This window comes from Panonychus citri, unplaced genomic scaffold (assembly GCF_014898815.1).
Source record: "Panonychus citri isolate SS breed McGregor unplaced genomic scaffold, ASM1489881v1 Contig00094, whole genome shotgun sequence".
Classification (NCBI taxonomy): domain Eukaryota; kingdom Metazoa; phylum Arthropoda; class Arachnida; order Trombidiformes; family Tetranychidae; genus Panonychus; species Panonychus citri.
The window spans coordinates 108443-120004 of record NW_026515499.1 but is presented as its reverse complement, the minus strand read 5'-3'; the positions used below and the strand labels follow the sequence as shown (position 1 = coordinate 120004).

At 30.4% G+C, this 11562-nt stretch overlaps 5 protein-coding genes across 7 annotated transcripts; 3 read left to right on the top strand and 2 right to left on the bottom strand.

The window, feature by feature from the left end:
• Positions 1-116: 116 nt before the first annotated feature.
• Positions 117-1167, top strand: LOC128387810 (uncharacterized). The gene is made up of 2 exons (XM_053347085.1): positions 117-450; positions 826-1167. The coding sequence occupies exons 1-2, from the start codon at positions 357-359 to the stop codon at positions 999-1001; spliced, it is 270 nt and encodes an 89-aa protein (XP_053203060.1). The 5' UTR covers positions 117-356; the 3' UTR covers positions 1002-1167.
• Positions 1146-2558, bottom strand: LOC128387808 (uncharacterized). Its single transcript, XM_053347081.1, has 4 exons — positions 2368-2558; positions 2124-2259; positions 1753-2022; positions 1146-1650 (listed from the first exon to the last, which is right to left on the bottom strand). Exons 1-4 carry the CDS (start codon positions 2414-2416, stop codon positions 1392-1394), a joined length of 714 nt encoding a protein of 237 aa, XP_053203056.1. The 5' UTR covers positions 2417-2558; the 3' UTR covers positions 1146-1391.
• A 914-nt stretch (positions 2559-3472) lies between these two features.
• On the top strand, positions 3473-8516 carry LOC128387835 (14 kDa phosphohistidine phosphatase-like). Of its 3 annotated transcripts, XM_053347111.1 has the most exons (6): positions 3473-3890; positions 4247-4468; positions 4561-4799; positions 5367-5750; positions 6524-6998; positions 7239-7586. In XM_053347111.1, the coding sequence occupies exons 5-6, from the start codon at positions 6567-6569 to the stop codon at positions 7329-7331; spliced, it is 525 nt and encodes a 174-aa protein (XP_053203086.1). In that variant the 5' UTR covers positions 3473-3890; positions 4247-4468; positions 4561-4799; positions 5367-5750; positions 6524-6566; the 3' UTR covers positions 7332-7586. The 3 variants fall into 3 exon arrangements, with proteins under 3 accessions (XP_053203086.1, XP_053203087.1, XP_053203085.1); XM_053347112.1 differs by lacking the exons at positions 3473-3890; positions 4247-4468; positions 4561-4799; positions 5367-5750 and adding an exon at positions 7684-7823 and having other exon boundaries at positions 6379-6998; positions 7239-7336; XM_053347110.1 differs by lacking the exons at positions 3473-3890; positions 4247-4468; positions 4561-4799; positions 5367-5750; positions 6524-6998 and adding an exon at positions 7684-8516 and having other exon boundaries at positions 7233-7336.
• LOC128387830 (DDB1- and CUL4-associated factor 7) lies at positions 8442-10262 on the bottom strand. The gene is made up of 3 exons (XM_053347105.1): positions 9539-10262; positions 8886-9402; positions 8442-8787 (listed from the first exon to the last, which is right to left on the bottom strand). Exons 1-3 carry the CDS (start codon positions 9938-9940, stop codon positions 8615-8617), a joined length of 1092 nt encoding a protein of 363 aa, XP_053203080.1. The 5' UTR covers positions 9941-10262; the 3' UTR covers positions 8442-8614.
• A 127-nt stretch (positions 10263-10389) lies between these two features.
• LOC128387834 (tRNA (guanine-N(7)-)-methyltransferase-like) lies at positions 10390-11489 on the top strand. The gene has a single exon (XM_053347109.1). It carries the CDS (start codon positions 10526-10528, stop codon positions 11252-11254), a length of 729 nt encoding a protein of 242 aa, XP_053203084.1. The 5' UTR covers positions 10390-10525; the 3' UTR covers positions 11255-11489.
• Positions 11490-11562: the final 73 nt, after the last annotated feature.

Sequence of the window (11562 nt, the reverse complement as noted above, 5' to 3'; positions counted from 1 at the left end):
AAATCTAATCAGTTAATTTACACTTAATCAAATTATTTAATCAGCTGATGGAATAGTGATTAACTTAATTGGAACATTTTTCTTTTAATATAAAAGTAACTCGTTGATATTTGCAAGTTATCATTTAGATATTGTTAATCTTTACAATTAACTTGATTGTTAGAAAAAGATTATTGATCAAAAATGAATTTAAAATTGTCTTTGTGTGTTTACTTGTTATTAGTTTAATCCTTTACTCCCAAGCTCAATCTGATTCACAATCAGAATCTGGAGGCGGCGGCGGTTCCGGTGGTCCACCCTCTGGCTCTGGTGGTGGTGGTGGTGGATCGGGTGGTCCACCTCAACGTCCAGGAGGTATGAGTAGTGGTGGCGGTGGTTCTGATGGTGGATCCGGAGGAGGATCAGGAGGCGGTAATGGTCAACAGTCAATGGGAAGTGGCGGTGGATCAGGTAAGCAAAAAAAAAATTGATCACTAATCTTAAATCATTATGATTGAATTGTTAATTTTGTTTTCTTTCATATCGATGATATTTGATTGGTTGGAAAATTGAATTTATCAAATTAAGATTTGAAGAGTAATTAATTAGTCTTTTAGTTTAAGTTAATTACTGTTCTTGTCTGTTGAAATTACACATTAAGATATTTGCTCATCCAAATCTGTAATTAAGTTGTAAATCAATCAATTGAACACCAAATTAATTGTTGTTGTTTACACTAATCAACTAAACTTTTTAAAGTAAAGTGAAACTTGCCCTTGATTTACATGATTAACAAATGTAATTGTTTAAATTAAATCAACATGACTGATTGTATGATTACTTTAGGTGGACAAAACTCTGGACAATCATCTAGACCCTCAGGAAATTCAGGGTCGAGCTCAAGTTCTGGTTCATCTAATCAAAATGGCGGAAAACGAGGTGGACGAGGCCGAGGCCGAAGTGGTGGACGGAGTAACAGCCGAAATCGAGGTTCTAACAACAATGGAGGCAATTCAATCTAATGATAATCTTAACGAACAATCAATCGGATTTATCACCTAACAATTAACTTGCTCTCGTTAACAAATAGTCCTCAAAATTAAAGCTCTGTTAAATTGATTAAACTTTTTCTGATCATTATCAACAAAAACTTAGATACAAATTGATTAGATTTTTTTTATCATTTAATTTGATTCCATTTTTTAATCATTTGCATTGATTTAAATTAATGGTAAATGTGAAGCTTACAATGATTTCGTATTGTCAATGTTTCCATTGAACTTGAAGTGAAAAAAGTGAATGATGAAAATTGATGATCACAAATGATGATTAGTAGATGATGATGATAATGAGGATGAATTAAGGTGATGATTAGGTGAGATCAGATTCAGGTAACAATTGGATTAATGAGATTATAAGGATTCCATGATCGCTGTGAACGGAGGTAGAATTGATTTACTTTTGGTTGTTTCCGCTTTCCGGGTGGGTAAACTTTTGTTAATTTCGCCGCAGGCGGTTGAGTTTTCTTTGTACTCGGCACAGATCAGTTCGAGCACATCGGCAGCGATCCCATGGATAAGTCCAGCGTAGAAAGTGACCGCATCTCGAGAACAGGAAGACTTTTGTCGACGAAGATTGGACACAACGCATCGTTTAAATTTGTAGAACGAACTGAACAATTCGAGAAATAGAATAATAACAATTTCGATTAGATCAAATTGTTGATATTTCTTTGAATTAGAATGGAAAATTTTTTAGAACAATCAAACTTACCAGCAAACGAATGGAATCTTTTTATCAGAATCTTCAGTCTCTTGGATTCCATAAAGATCGTCGATGTAAACGTCCATACATTGGTGACCTTTTTCGAGGTCCGAGTTACCACATTTTCCATGTTGGATGATGTCCGAACCTCCTTTCTTACAGTATTTCTTTTGCTGATTGGCTATTCCATAAACGAGTAGATTAGTGACCTGACGAGGAAAAGCGGCCAAACACCGTCGAGAATAATCCTTGATACATTTCTCGGTTTCTTTGGCAAGACTAGAGAATTGGAGAAGTTGATTGATTAGGTCGATATTTTCTCTCCATATCGTTTGATTGATTGATTGATTGATCAATTAGAATTGATGATTAAATCTTACCTGCAGTAATTTCTTAATCCATCTTCAGTCTCTGGAAATCCGACTGATGATCTATCACCGAACAGGAAAAGTCGCTGAGCACAAGAATCGACCTTTGCGTCTTCGGATTTCTTACACTTTGAAGAGAAACTTAATTCTATTGGAAGGAAGAAACAAGTTAATTGTTACATTGATCTTAAAGATAATCAACAGAATGGATTAGATTTTCAGAAGAAAATTGAAGATGAACAAAAATTAAACTTACCTGGGGCAAAGATTAGAACACAAGTAAAGGTTAAAATGAGATAATTCATTTTGATTTCGAAAACTATTATGATGATTAATCGATGAGATGACAATCGAATTTCCAAATTAGAAAATTAGAAAAGTTCTGATTTGTTGGTATTGTTGCTTTTTTCTTCTTATTCTTCAAATTAGAATTAATTCTCTCATCCATTGATGGAACTTATATTTATATTGAAAATCGACGGGAAGGAGGAGAGGAAGAGGAAAAGGTTGACCACAACCTCTTTTTCACTGATTATTCAGGAATAGAAAGAGAGAGTGAGAGAGAATTCAAGAAATTCATCCATCCGATCATGATAACACTTCCATTCCTTTGAATAATTCATTCAGAGGGAGGAGATAATTCTGAGAGAGAGAGAGAGCGATGTAAACATTATCATCATCATCATCAAGTTGTTGATCATTTTCCTTAATCACTTGATAGAGAAAAGGTTAGAATGTTTTTCTCCTTTCGATTCAAAGCCAAATTTAAACTAAATTAGCACGAAATTCAAGGTCTAGGTTGAGAGTACAATTAATAAATTGCTGAAACAATTTCTTTCTCACTCACTAACTCTCACTCTCTCTTCTGGTCAAGCAACTTTCTCTTTCACTGTTACTTTCTTGTTTTGCTATTTTTGTTTCTATTTTGATGATATTTCATCATCAATTGATTGATTATCGATGATTTTCAGAGAATAAATTTGCTCATCAATCCAATATAATTGATTGTAATCACGATTCAGTTCACATGTTAGCATTGTCTTTGTTTAATCACAATTTGATTCATTCAATTATGAGAAATGATTGACGTTTCAACAGAGAGAAATTTTGTTTTTTTTACTAATCAAATTTAGAATAAATCTTAAATAAAGAAATTAATCTTGAATAATCTATTATTAGATTTACAATTTATCAAAATAATCCAAAGATTAATCTTAATTCTGTACAAATAATTTATTTTAATCAAAAATAAATCGAAAATCATATGATATTCATAATTGGCGCTTTTCTAAAATGCGCTTTTTTTACTCATCGTTTTAATTTGATTCCATTTCTTTGTTTACTTATTAATTACTTAATTTTAATTGTCTTACAAAGTTTAATTTTCTCTTCATTAACTATCCAAGTTTAGAACAATTAGTTAAATCATCTAGCGATTGGAATATTTAATCGAATCTGCAAATTAATCACTGATTTTGGTGTTCCAACAATTAACCAACTTAACGTTTTCCTATTTTTGTTTTCTCGATCGGATTTAATTTGATTGTTTCATTTGTGGTTTAATTTTAGATTGTTTTTATATTTATTTTCATAGATGACCTTGTCTATTTTTGGCCTACTAATTGGCGATGATTATGGTTCCGTAATTAACTGTTTTGAAAGAAAAACAAATTTTCCGTTGGTTAAAAATGAGACAGAACTGGTTATAGAAATGGTTTCCCTTTCCCTTTCCTTTTCCTGATTAATTTTTATTGATTCTTTACAATCAAAGGCCTCAAGGTAAATATTTTTATTGTAACGGTAAAGGTTGTTATTATCTATTAATATCGACACTTTAAAAATCATACTCGTTCTCTAATTGTGTATTGTGATTACTGTTGATTGCGTGCTTAGAGTTAACTGTAAGAGAGAAGCAAAAAAAAAAAGTGTTTCTTAACCTTGACATGGATTAATTTTCATCAATATTGCTTGATGAGACTTGATTCTTGTTTTATAATTAGCATAATCAATCACAATTAACTGTTGATTGTTTCATACAATAGGATTAGAAAGAAAGTAACAAAAAAACATTCATTGGTTGAAATTTCTAATCATAATGTTGACACTAATTCATTGTTTTCTTTGTTTGAATTTAGATTTTCACCATCAATGGAAACTCAATGGGAGTTTAATAAGAATCAATTTCCAATTCAATTCTTTTAATTGTTTCAATCCGATTGGCATAATATCGATGATTTTGATCTTTATAGTGACAATTTTTTGCCATCTCTTTGATTTTTCTTTCTGGAATCATCTTGCCTTCGAGGAAAAGTAAATTCCAAGTTAGAAAATCAATTAGGATCCATTGACTTTTAAATGTAATTTCTGATTAATTTAATCCTTCAAGCATCAAACTAATTTCGCAATATTAATTAATCATTTTTTTTCTTCCAAATTATCTTCTTTTTAGATCTGATTCCTATGGTAGATAATATAAATACGCTCAGACTGAATTATCTAAATTATCAATTGGAAATTTGGTTTGGTGGAGATCGAAAGATGAGCATTGATTAACCTTCAAGCTCTTAATTGTCGATTTAATTGATTATATTCCAACTGATTTCTCAATTCTGACAACCTGTAATTAGCCAGTTAATAGTTAATTCTCAACGACGTCACTGGAAAAAAATATCAACACTTATGTAAAGGGTAAATCTATTACATAATAACTGAATAATTCAAGACAATTAGCTGTTAATTGTAAGTTAAATTGAATCAATATCAATGATGATCATATTGTTTTCATCAATCAATTTAACTTTTAAACAAATCATGCGACATTTAATTAGTAATCAATCAACTAATTGTGTCTAATGGTCAAGGATTGCAACCTAAGTTACATTTGCTAATTGTGAGGGTTAAGGATATATTATTATTAGTTAATCGTTGATTTAATTTGATTTTAGTTCTTAATCATTAACTTGTAGACCTTGAATCTTTTGATCTTAGGTTAAAGAGCTATTAATATATAAATCGTAATTACGATTAATCAAATTTAAATGTTACAATTTTTTTTCTTATAATCGATATATATTTTTATAAATCATCGAAACTTTTAATTACTTAATTTCTGTAAGCAATTAACTAAAATCAACTATAATCAAGTCTGGATTAAGGAGAGATAATCACTTGACCGGAGGCAGTGTCATTGAATCTTTGATTGTTTAATTAACTAATTTTAATTTTCTTCTTATTCTCTTTTTGTTTTCTCAACAGAATTAAATTGACCATTAACAATTAAATTAATCAAACAATGAACCTTGACATGGAATGGAATTGGAAAAGTTATTAATCGTATTGAATTTCATACGAGTTAAATTGTTATTTAACTTTTGTTGATTAACGTAACATAATCGGTAAACTTGTTCACAATTATCATTTATCAATCATGTTAACAATCAATGGATCATCAAATGCCAATGTAAAGTTAATTGTTACTTTAATAACAATTATGACGTTAATTGTTATCATTAGTTACCTTCCCAGTGTTTCTGGTTTAACTATGATTAAATGTGATTCTGTGATCAAAATAATTAACGCAATTTAATCAACAATCAGTTAAATCATCTTTTCCCTCATTCCAATGGTTCCTTAATTGTTGTAAGTAATTTTTAGATTTCCCAATCAACTGTATTTATAAATTGTTGCAACTATTTCCCAATGGTCATCATTATAATTAAGATTGATCATCATCATCATCATCATCATCATCATAATTAATTACAATTAAATAAATTGTAATATTTTAAACTTTGTGATTGCAAAATCATTAACAATTAATTGCTCTCGGCTAATTTAATACAATTTAATGAATTGTAAATATTTAAATTTCCTAATTGACATGAGCAATTTAATCGTAATGATTAACAATTTAGATGAAACAAATTTCACAGCAATCGATTTAAAAAGAATAGCAATTTAACCAATTGTGATGAATTGACAATTTGACTGACAATTTAGTGGTAATTAAATTTAATCTAATTGTTTCCAAAAATAAAGACAAATCAATTAACCAAATTATTAGTTAGACTAAATCATCAACCATGATGTTAAATGATTTACTTTGACAACGATAACATAGCAATTAGATGTGAAATAAAACCTTTAATTAAGTGTAACAATCAACAAAATGGAAGCCAAATTAACAAATATTTTCAAAAAACAATTAACAAATCGAGAGCAGTTTAATTATAATTAGATTGTTTCTCTCAATAAATGAACCAACACTTTTCATGTCAACAATTGAACATGTCAAAGGTTATCAAGTTAATTGCAAGAAAAGAGACTTAATGAAGATGGAATAATGAAACTAATTGTTGATTAAATTAATTCCCAACTCCAACTAATTGTTTTAATTGTCCTTTAAATCACAGATCCAAGAGCCTCCCCCTTGTGAGTTGAGATCATCTTGTAACTATGATTGGGATTAAATGTTTACATTTGATTCCTTACTTAGGATTACAACGTTACTCTGTTTTGATCTGTTCATTATTGTTACCAATTAATTTGTCTAAACAATCATTGGTCTCACAATTAAGTGGATTGTCAACAATTAGAGGTAAAGTGAAATCAACAACAACAACAACAATTAGTTCAAATAAAATGGATTCAATTAAAGAGGTTGATATTGATGAAAGAGGTAAATTTAAGTACATTTTGATTACGGTTAAAGATGATTCTGGAGGTGAAAAGTTAATTGTTCGTGGTTATCGAGATTGTGGTTATCATGCTGACATACTGGAACGTGTACAATCACAATTAGTTAAATTTAATTGTGATTCTCCGGGTGGTGGCAGAATTTCCCATGATCCAAATGAGAAAAAGCTTCTTGTCTATGGATATTCAATGGTAAAAAAAAATCTATAAAACAATCATATGTTTTTCCAAATTTGATTTGTTTTTTTTTTCTATTCTCTTTTCACACTTTTCTCTTATTCTTCTAATTTAGTAATTAATTGATTGTTTCTCTTCTTTTAATCATCTTTTAATCTTCACCTTGTGGAAAATAACCTTTCACCTTTTCCAATGTTGTTTCAACAATTTTGATAATCCAATGTCTCTTTGTTTATCTTTGCTTTATTTTCATAGGGTTTCGGTCGTGCTGATCATCAGAAAACTGTTGAAATCTTAAAAAAATCTTATCCTGATTATACCATCGATTGGTCAAATGAAGGTTATTAATCAAGGTGATTTATTTTTAATTCTTTGGCCTCAGGAAGTAATCAGCTAATCCATTACAATTAAGTGAAAATTAAGCCTTCCATAAGCATAACAAGTATTGAAAGTGTGTGTGTCTTTTCAAACTGTATTAAGATGACAGTTATTCAGATAATTAACTAATTGTAATTGATTGGTTATCAAATGTCACATGGTTATGATCACTTGTCAACAATTTAAATTGCTGCACAATCTAATAAAACTCATTTGACATGGGAACCAATTTGTTAACCTTTATTTTCACATCTCTTTAAGTTTTTCTCGTCATTTTTTTTTTGCTTAATTGTTTCACCTTTTTCTTTATTGTGATTTATAGTGATTCTGGATTTGATTTAATTGTGTCCATCATGGTGACAATTTCTAAAGAGCAATTTGACAATTACCTACGACAATTTGTTTCCATTTCCAAAGAGACATCAGAACCATGGGACATAATTGAAGCTCCAAATCCTAATAGTGATTATATTTATGGTTCAAGAGTAATCACCAAAATAATTGATTCTAGAAATGGTTCAGCTGATTGTGAAAATGATTTAGATGAGAAAGATTACATTTTAAATGATTATGATGACCAATCAACAATTTCTCCACCAATTAACCAACAGATTGTTAGATTTCAATATCATGTCATTTATAGTGAAAGTTTTTCTGTTCCCGTTTTATATTTTAACGCTTCTTATGCCAATGGATCAACAATTGGATTAGAAGAGATTTGGAAATTGATTCCTTCAGTTTATATTAATGATTCTTTTAAATCAAAAGAGGAACAATTAGAAGAATCTCTTTCAATAATCTCGCCCACTGAACATCCATATCTTGGAACTCCAGTTTACTTTATTCATCCTTGTCAAGTGTCCACTTTACTAATTAACGTTTTCCATGGTAAATCCTCGAGAGATGACAATCAATTTGATATTTTCCTTAAAACTCACAATATTTTAATCACTTGGTTATCGAGTGTTGGTCCACTGATTGGCTTGAAACTGGATCCTTATTATGCAGTCAAATTGGAGGAGATTATTAAAAGTCAAAGCGATTGATTAACAATCACGTTGATCTTTTTCTGGGTTAATCTTTATCATTGATACAAATTAAATATTTATTCACATGATTAAGTAAAATGTCTTATTATTTTACTTTTACAATGCACAGACTATTTGTTTCTGTTTTTTTTTATATTTACATGAGGATGATGATAGAGAAATGGAGAGATGGAGAGAAAAAATGATAAAAAATAATTGAGAGCTTTAAACTCTTAAAATTTCTAGAAAATTTTTATAGCAAATTGCGATCCAATCAGGTTGAGTTGATGCCCATTGAATTTGATTAATTTCTCCTTCAGCATTGTAAGCTAATAATGGATCTTCAATTGCTCGTGGCATCTGAGAGATGTCCCAAATTAATGCTTGTCGATCGTCCCCTAGTATTAATAGATAAAAGATAAAAGATAATTATTAGGGAATTTAGGTAAGGTTGATAATCTATGGAAAGGTGATTAAAATGGTTAGATGAATTTACCTGCAGTGCATATGTGACATGATGAATGAGGTGCCCAGGCTATTCCGTTGACACAAGCTCGATGATTGTTAAGTCGGGCAACGGGAGTACAAGCAACTCTTACATCTAAAATGATTACTTCTGATGCATCCATGGCGAATGTTGCTAAATAGTTTGGATCTTGCTTATTCCAAGCTAAACGTAGAAGAGGCTGATGACTGGGATCTTCATAAATGATTGTGGAATGTTCCAAGTGTCTGAGATCAAACATTCTAACGGATCCATCAGCTCCTACCGAGGCGAACATGTCTCTACCTCCTCCAGCTCTACTAAATGCTATGTCGTAAACTTCCTTATCGTGAGCAATTAATTGAGTTTTTACATGACCGGAGACAAGATTAACCCTTCCCAAGACTTGACCGGTTTCCAGACCCCAAATGGTACAAGTTGTGTCAATAGATGATGTTCCAATTAGATTCTGGTCAACTTCGTTCCAATCAAATGAAGTAAGGGGAGCACAAAAGTCGGAGTTTTTATTCTGAGAAACAAAAAAACAAAGTAAATTAATAAATCGAAACAAATATTTAAGGATGAAGTACATATTAAAGATTGTATCTGATCTTCAAGTGTTTTTTGATTTGTTTGTTAGAAGATGATAAATTATTTAGACTTACATTATTTAACAAACATTCTAGACGAGTCTCACCGGAATCATTAATTCTCCAAACACGAAGATAATCTCCTGATGTTGCTAATAAATCGGGATAAATTCCCTTAGCATCAGGAATCCACATAATTTTGGTTGTCGGATATGGATGGTCAAAGGTTGATTTAGGATAAAAATCTGATGATGCCTCATCTAGAGCAACAATTTGAACTCTATTGTTATATTCTTCAATAAAAGATCCAATTGCTAATCGAAAACGTTTATCAGGTCTAACTGACCAATTCATTGAATAAACAGTCCATGGAGCAACATATTTGTAAATTTCTTTCCTATTCGATGATACGTTAGGTCCAACATTATTAATTCCACCACTGTTTGTACCAGGTAAGCCCGAATGTAGAGCCATCATTTGGAAAAGAAGAAACAAATCGAAACAATGACAATCAGTCAAGTTTTAAAACGACAGAGATAAAGAGAGAGAAAATCACCAAGACAATTGCATAAAGAAAAATTTAATTGGCAGAACAAAGAAAAAAAAAGAAAACCAAAGAAAAGAGAAAAAAAAATTCTAGAGTTACTCTGTTCTTCTATCAAGTCTTGAAGAAACTTCACTTATTTGAATAGATTATCATTCGTTCACATTGTTGATTAAACTTAATTTCCATGAATGGTATAATTTAATTACAATTAGATAAGATTAACGGACGAGTAAAAGTTAATTGTTATCAAATTTAATGAATTGATTAACATCGAGTCACAAATAGACTTGAATTGGAATCAATCAAAATCTAATCTCGGATCCGATATTTTCTCTGAAATTCGACCATCAGATCCACCTGGTGGGCTACATTTCTACTAAATCGGTGTTTACATTTTTTCAGTTCTTTGTAAATAATTGTTACTATTTGGATGATTACAACTGAATTAAATTTAATTTGTTTTCACTTTTTTTCTGTTTATAATTTAGCGAATTACTTGTTTGAATTGAATAACCATGTCGGCAAATACGGTTGTCGATCCACCTAAAAAGCGTTTTTATCGACAAAGAGCTCATACTAATCCGATTGCTGATCATTGTTTTGATTATCCTGTTAAACCAGATGAAATGGATTGGACTAAATTGTATCCTGATTATGATTCAAATGGTGATAAAAAAGTTGAACTTCTTGATGTTGGCTGTGGATATGGAGGTTTACTGGTTACATTGGCTTCGGTTTTCCCGGATAAATTATCACTTGGAATGGAGATCCGAGTAAAAGTTTGTGATTATGTTCAAGACCGAATCAAATCATTACGAAGTGAATTTCCTGATGAATATAATAGAATTGCTTGTATTCGTAGTAATGCAATGAAATATTTACCAAATTACTTCTCAAAAGGACAATTAAGTAAAATATTCTTCCTATTTCCTGATCCTCATTTTAAAAAGACTAAACATAAATGGAGGATAATTAGTAAATCATTGTTAGCTGATTATGCTTTTCTTTTACGTGTTGGTGGAATTGCTTATTTTGCCACTGATGTTGAACAATTATACACATGGATGGATAATCATTTCAAGGAACATCCACTTTTCACCCAATTAACTGCCGATGAAATTTCAAGTGATCCAATTTTCGCCAAATTATTTGATTGTTCCGAAGAAGGTAAAAAGGTTACTCGTGCTGGTGGAAAAAAATTTGTCGCAGCCTTTAAACGAATCGAAGATCCATTTTTAGGCTGAAAAAAAAAATTAATCATCAACAATAATTCCAATCCAACACTAACAATCAACTTAATCATAATTTCATAAAATCAAATGAACAAAACAAAACAAAACAAAAACAAATCAAAAGTTCAACTCACCAAAACCAACACCATCAATAAAACTCCTCTAAACTCATGACAATTATCAATTAGCAATTGAAATTTTCTCAAATAAAATTAAAAAAAATTTGTTTATTACAAAAGGAAACAAATTTAATTACAATTAATAATTTCCCTCAAAAAAAATGAAAAATTTTCTCTCTATTCTCACAGAAAGATTAGTAC

Excerpts from the sequence above, each read along its gene's own strand:
- LOC128387810 (XM_053347085.1), top strand. The coding sequence starts at position 357 with ATGAGTAGTGGTGGCGGTGGTTCTGATGGTGGATCCGGAGGAGGATCA. Across the intron at positions 451-825 it reads GGGAAGTGGCGGTGGATCAG|GTGGACAAAACTCTGGACAA; the intron begins GTAAGCAAAAAA and ends TGATTACTTTAG.
- LOC128387808 (XM_053347081.1), bottom strand. The coding sequence starts at position 2,416 with ATGAATTATCTCATTTTAACCTTTACTTGTGTTCTAATCTTTGCCCCA. Across the intron at positions 2,260-2,367 it reads TGTTCTAATCTTTGCCCCAG|AATTAAGTTTCTCTTCAAAG; the intron begins GTAAGTTTAATT and ends TCCTTCCAATAG. Across the intron at positions 1,651-1,752 it reads AAGATTCCATTCGTTTGCTG|TTCGTTCTACAAATTTAAAC; the intron begins GTAAGTTTGATT and ends CGAATTGTTCAG.
- LOC128387835 (XM_053347110.1), top strand. The coding sequence starts at position 7,715 with ATGGTGACAATTTCTAAAGAGCAATTTGACAATTACCTACGACAATTT.
- LOC128387830 (XM_053347105.1), bottom strand. The coding sequence starts at position 9,940 with ATGATGGCTCTACATTCGGGCTTACCTGGTACAAACAGTGGTGGAATT. Across the intron at positions 9,403-9,538 it reads TAGAATGTTTGTTAAATAAT|AATAAAAACTCCGACTTTTG; the intron begins GTAAGTCTAAAT and ends TTTGTTTCTCAG. Across the intron at positions 8,788-8,885 it reads ATGTCACATATGCACTGCAG|GGGACGATCGACAAGCATTA; the intron begins GTAAATTCATCT and ends TATTAATACTAG.
- LOC128387834 (XM_053347109.1), top strand. The coding sequence starts at position 10,526 with ATGTCGGCAAATACGGTTGTCGATCCACCTAAAAAGCGTTTTTATCGA.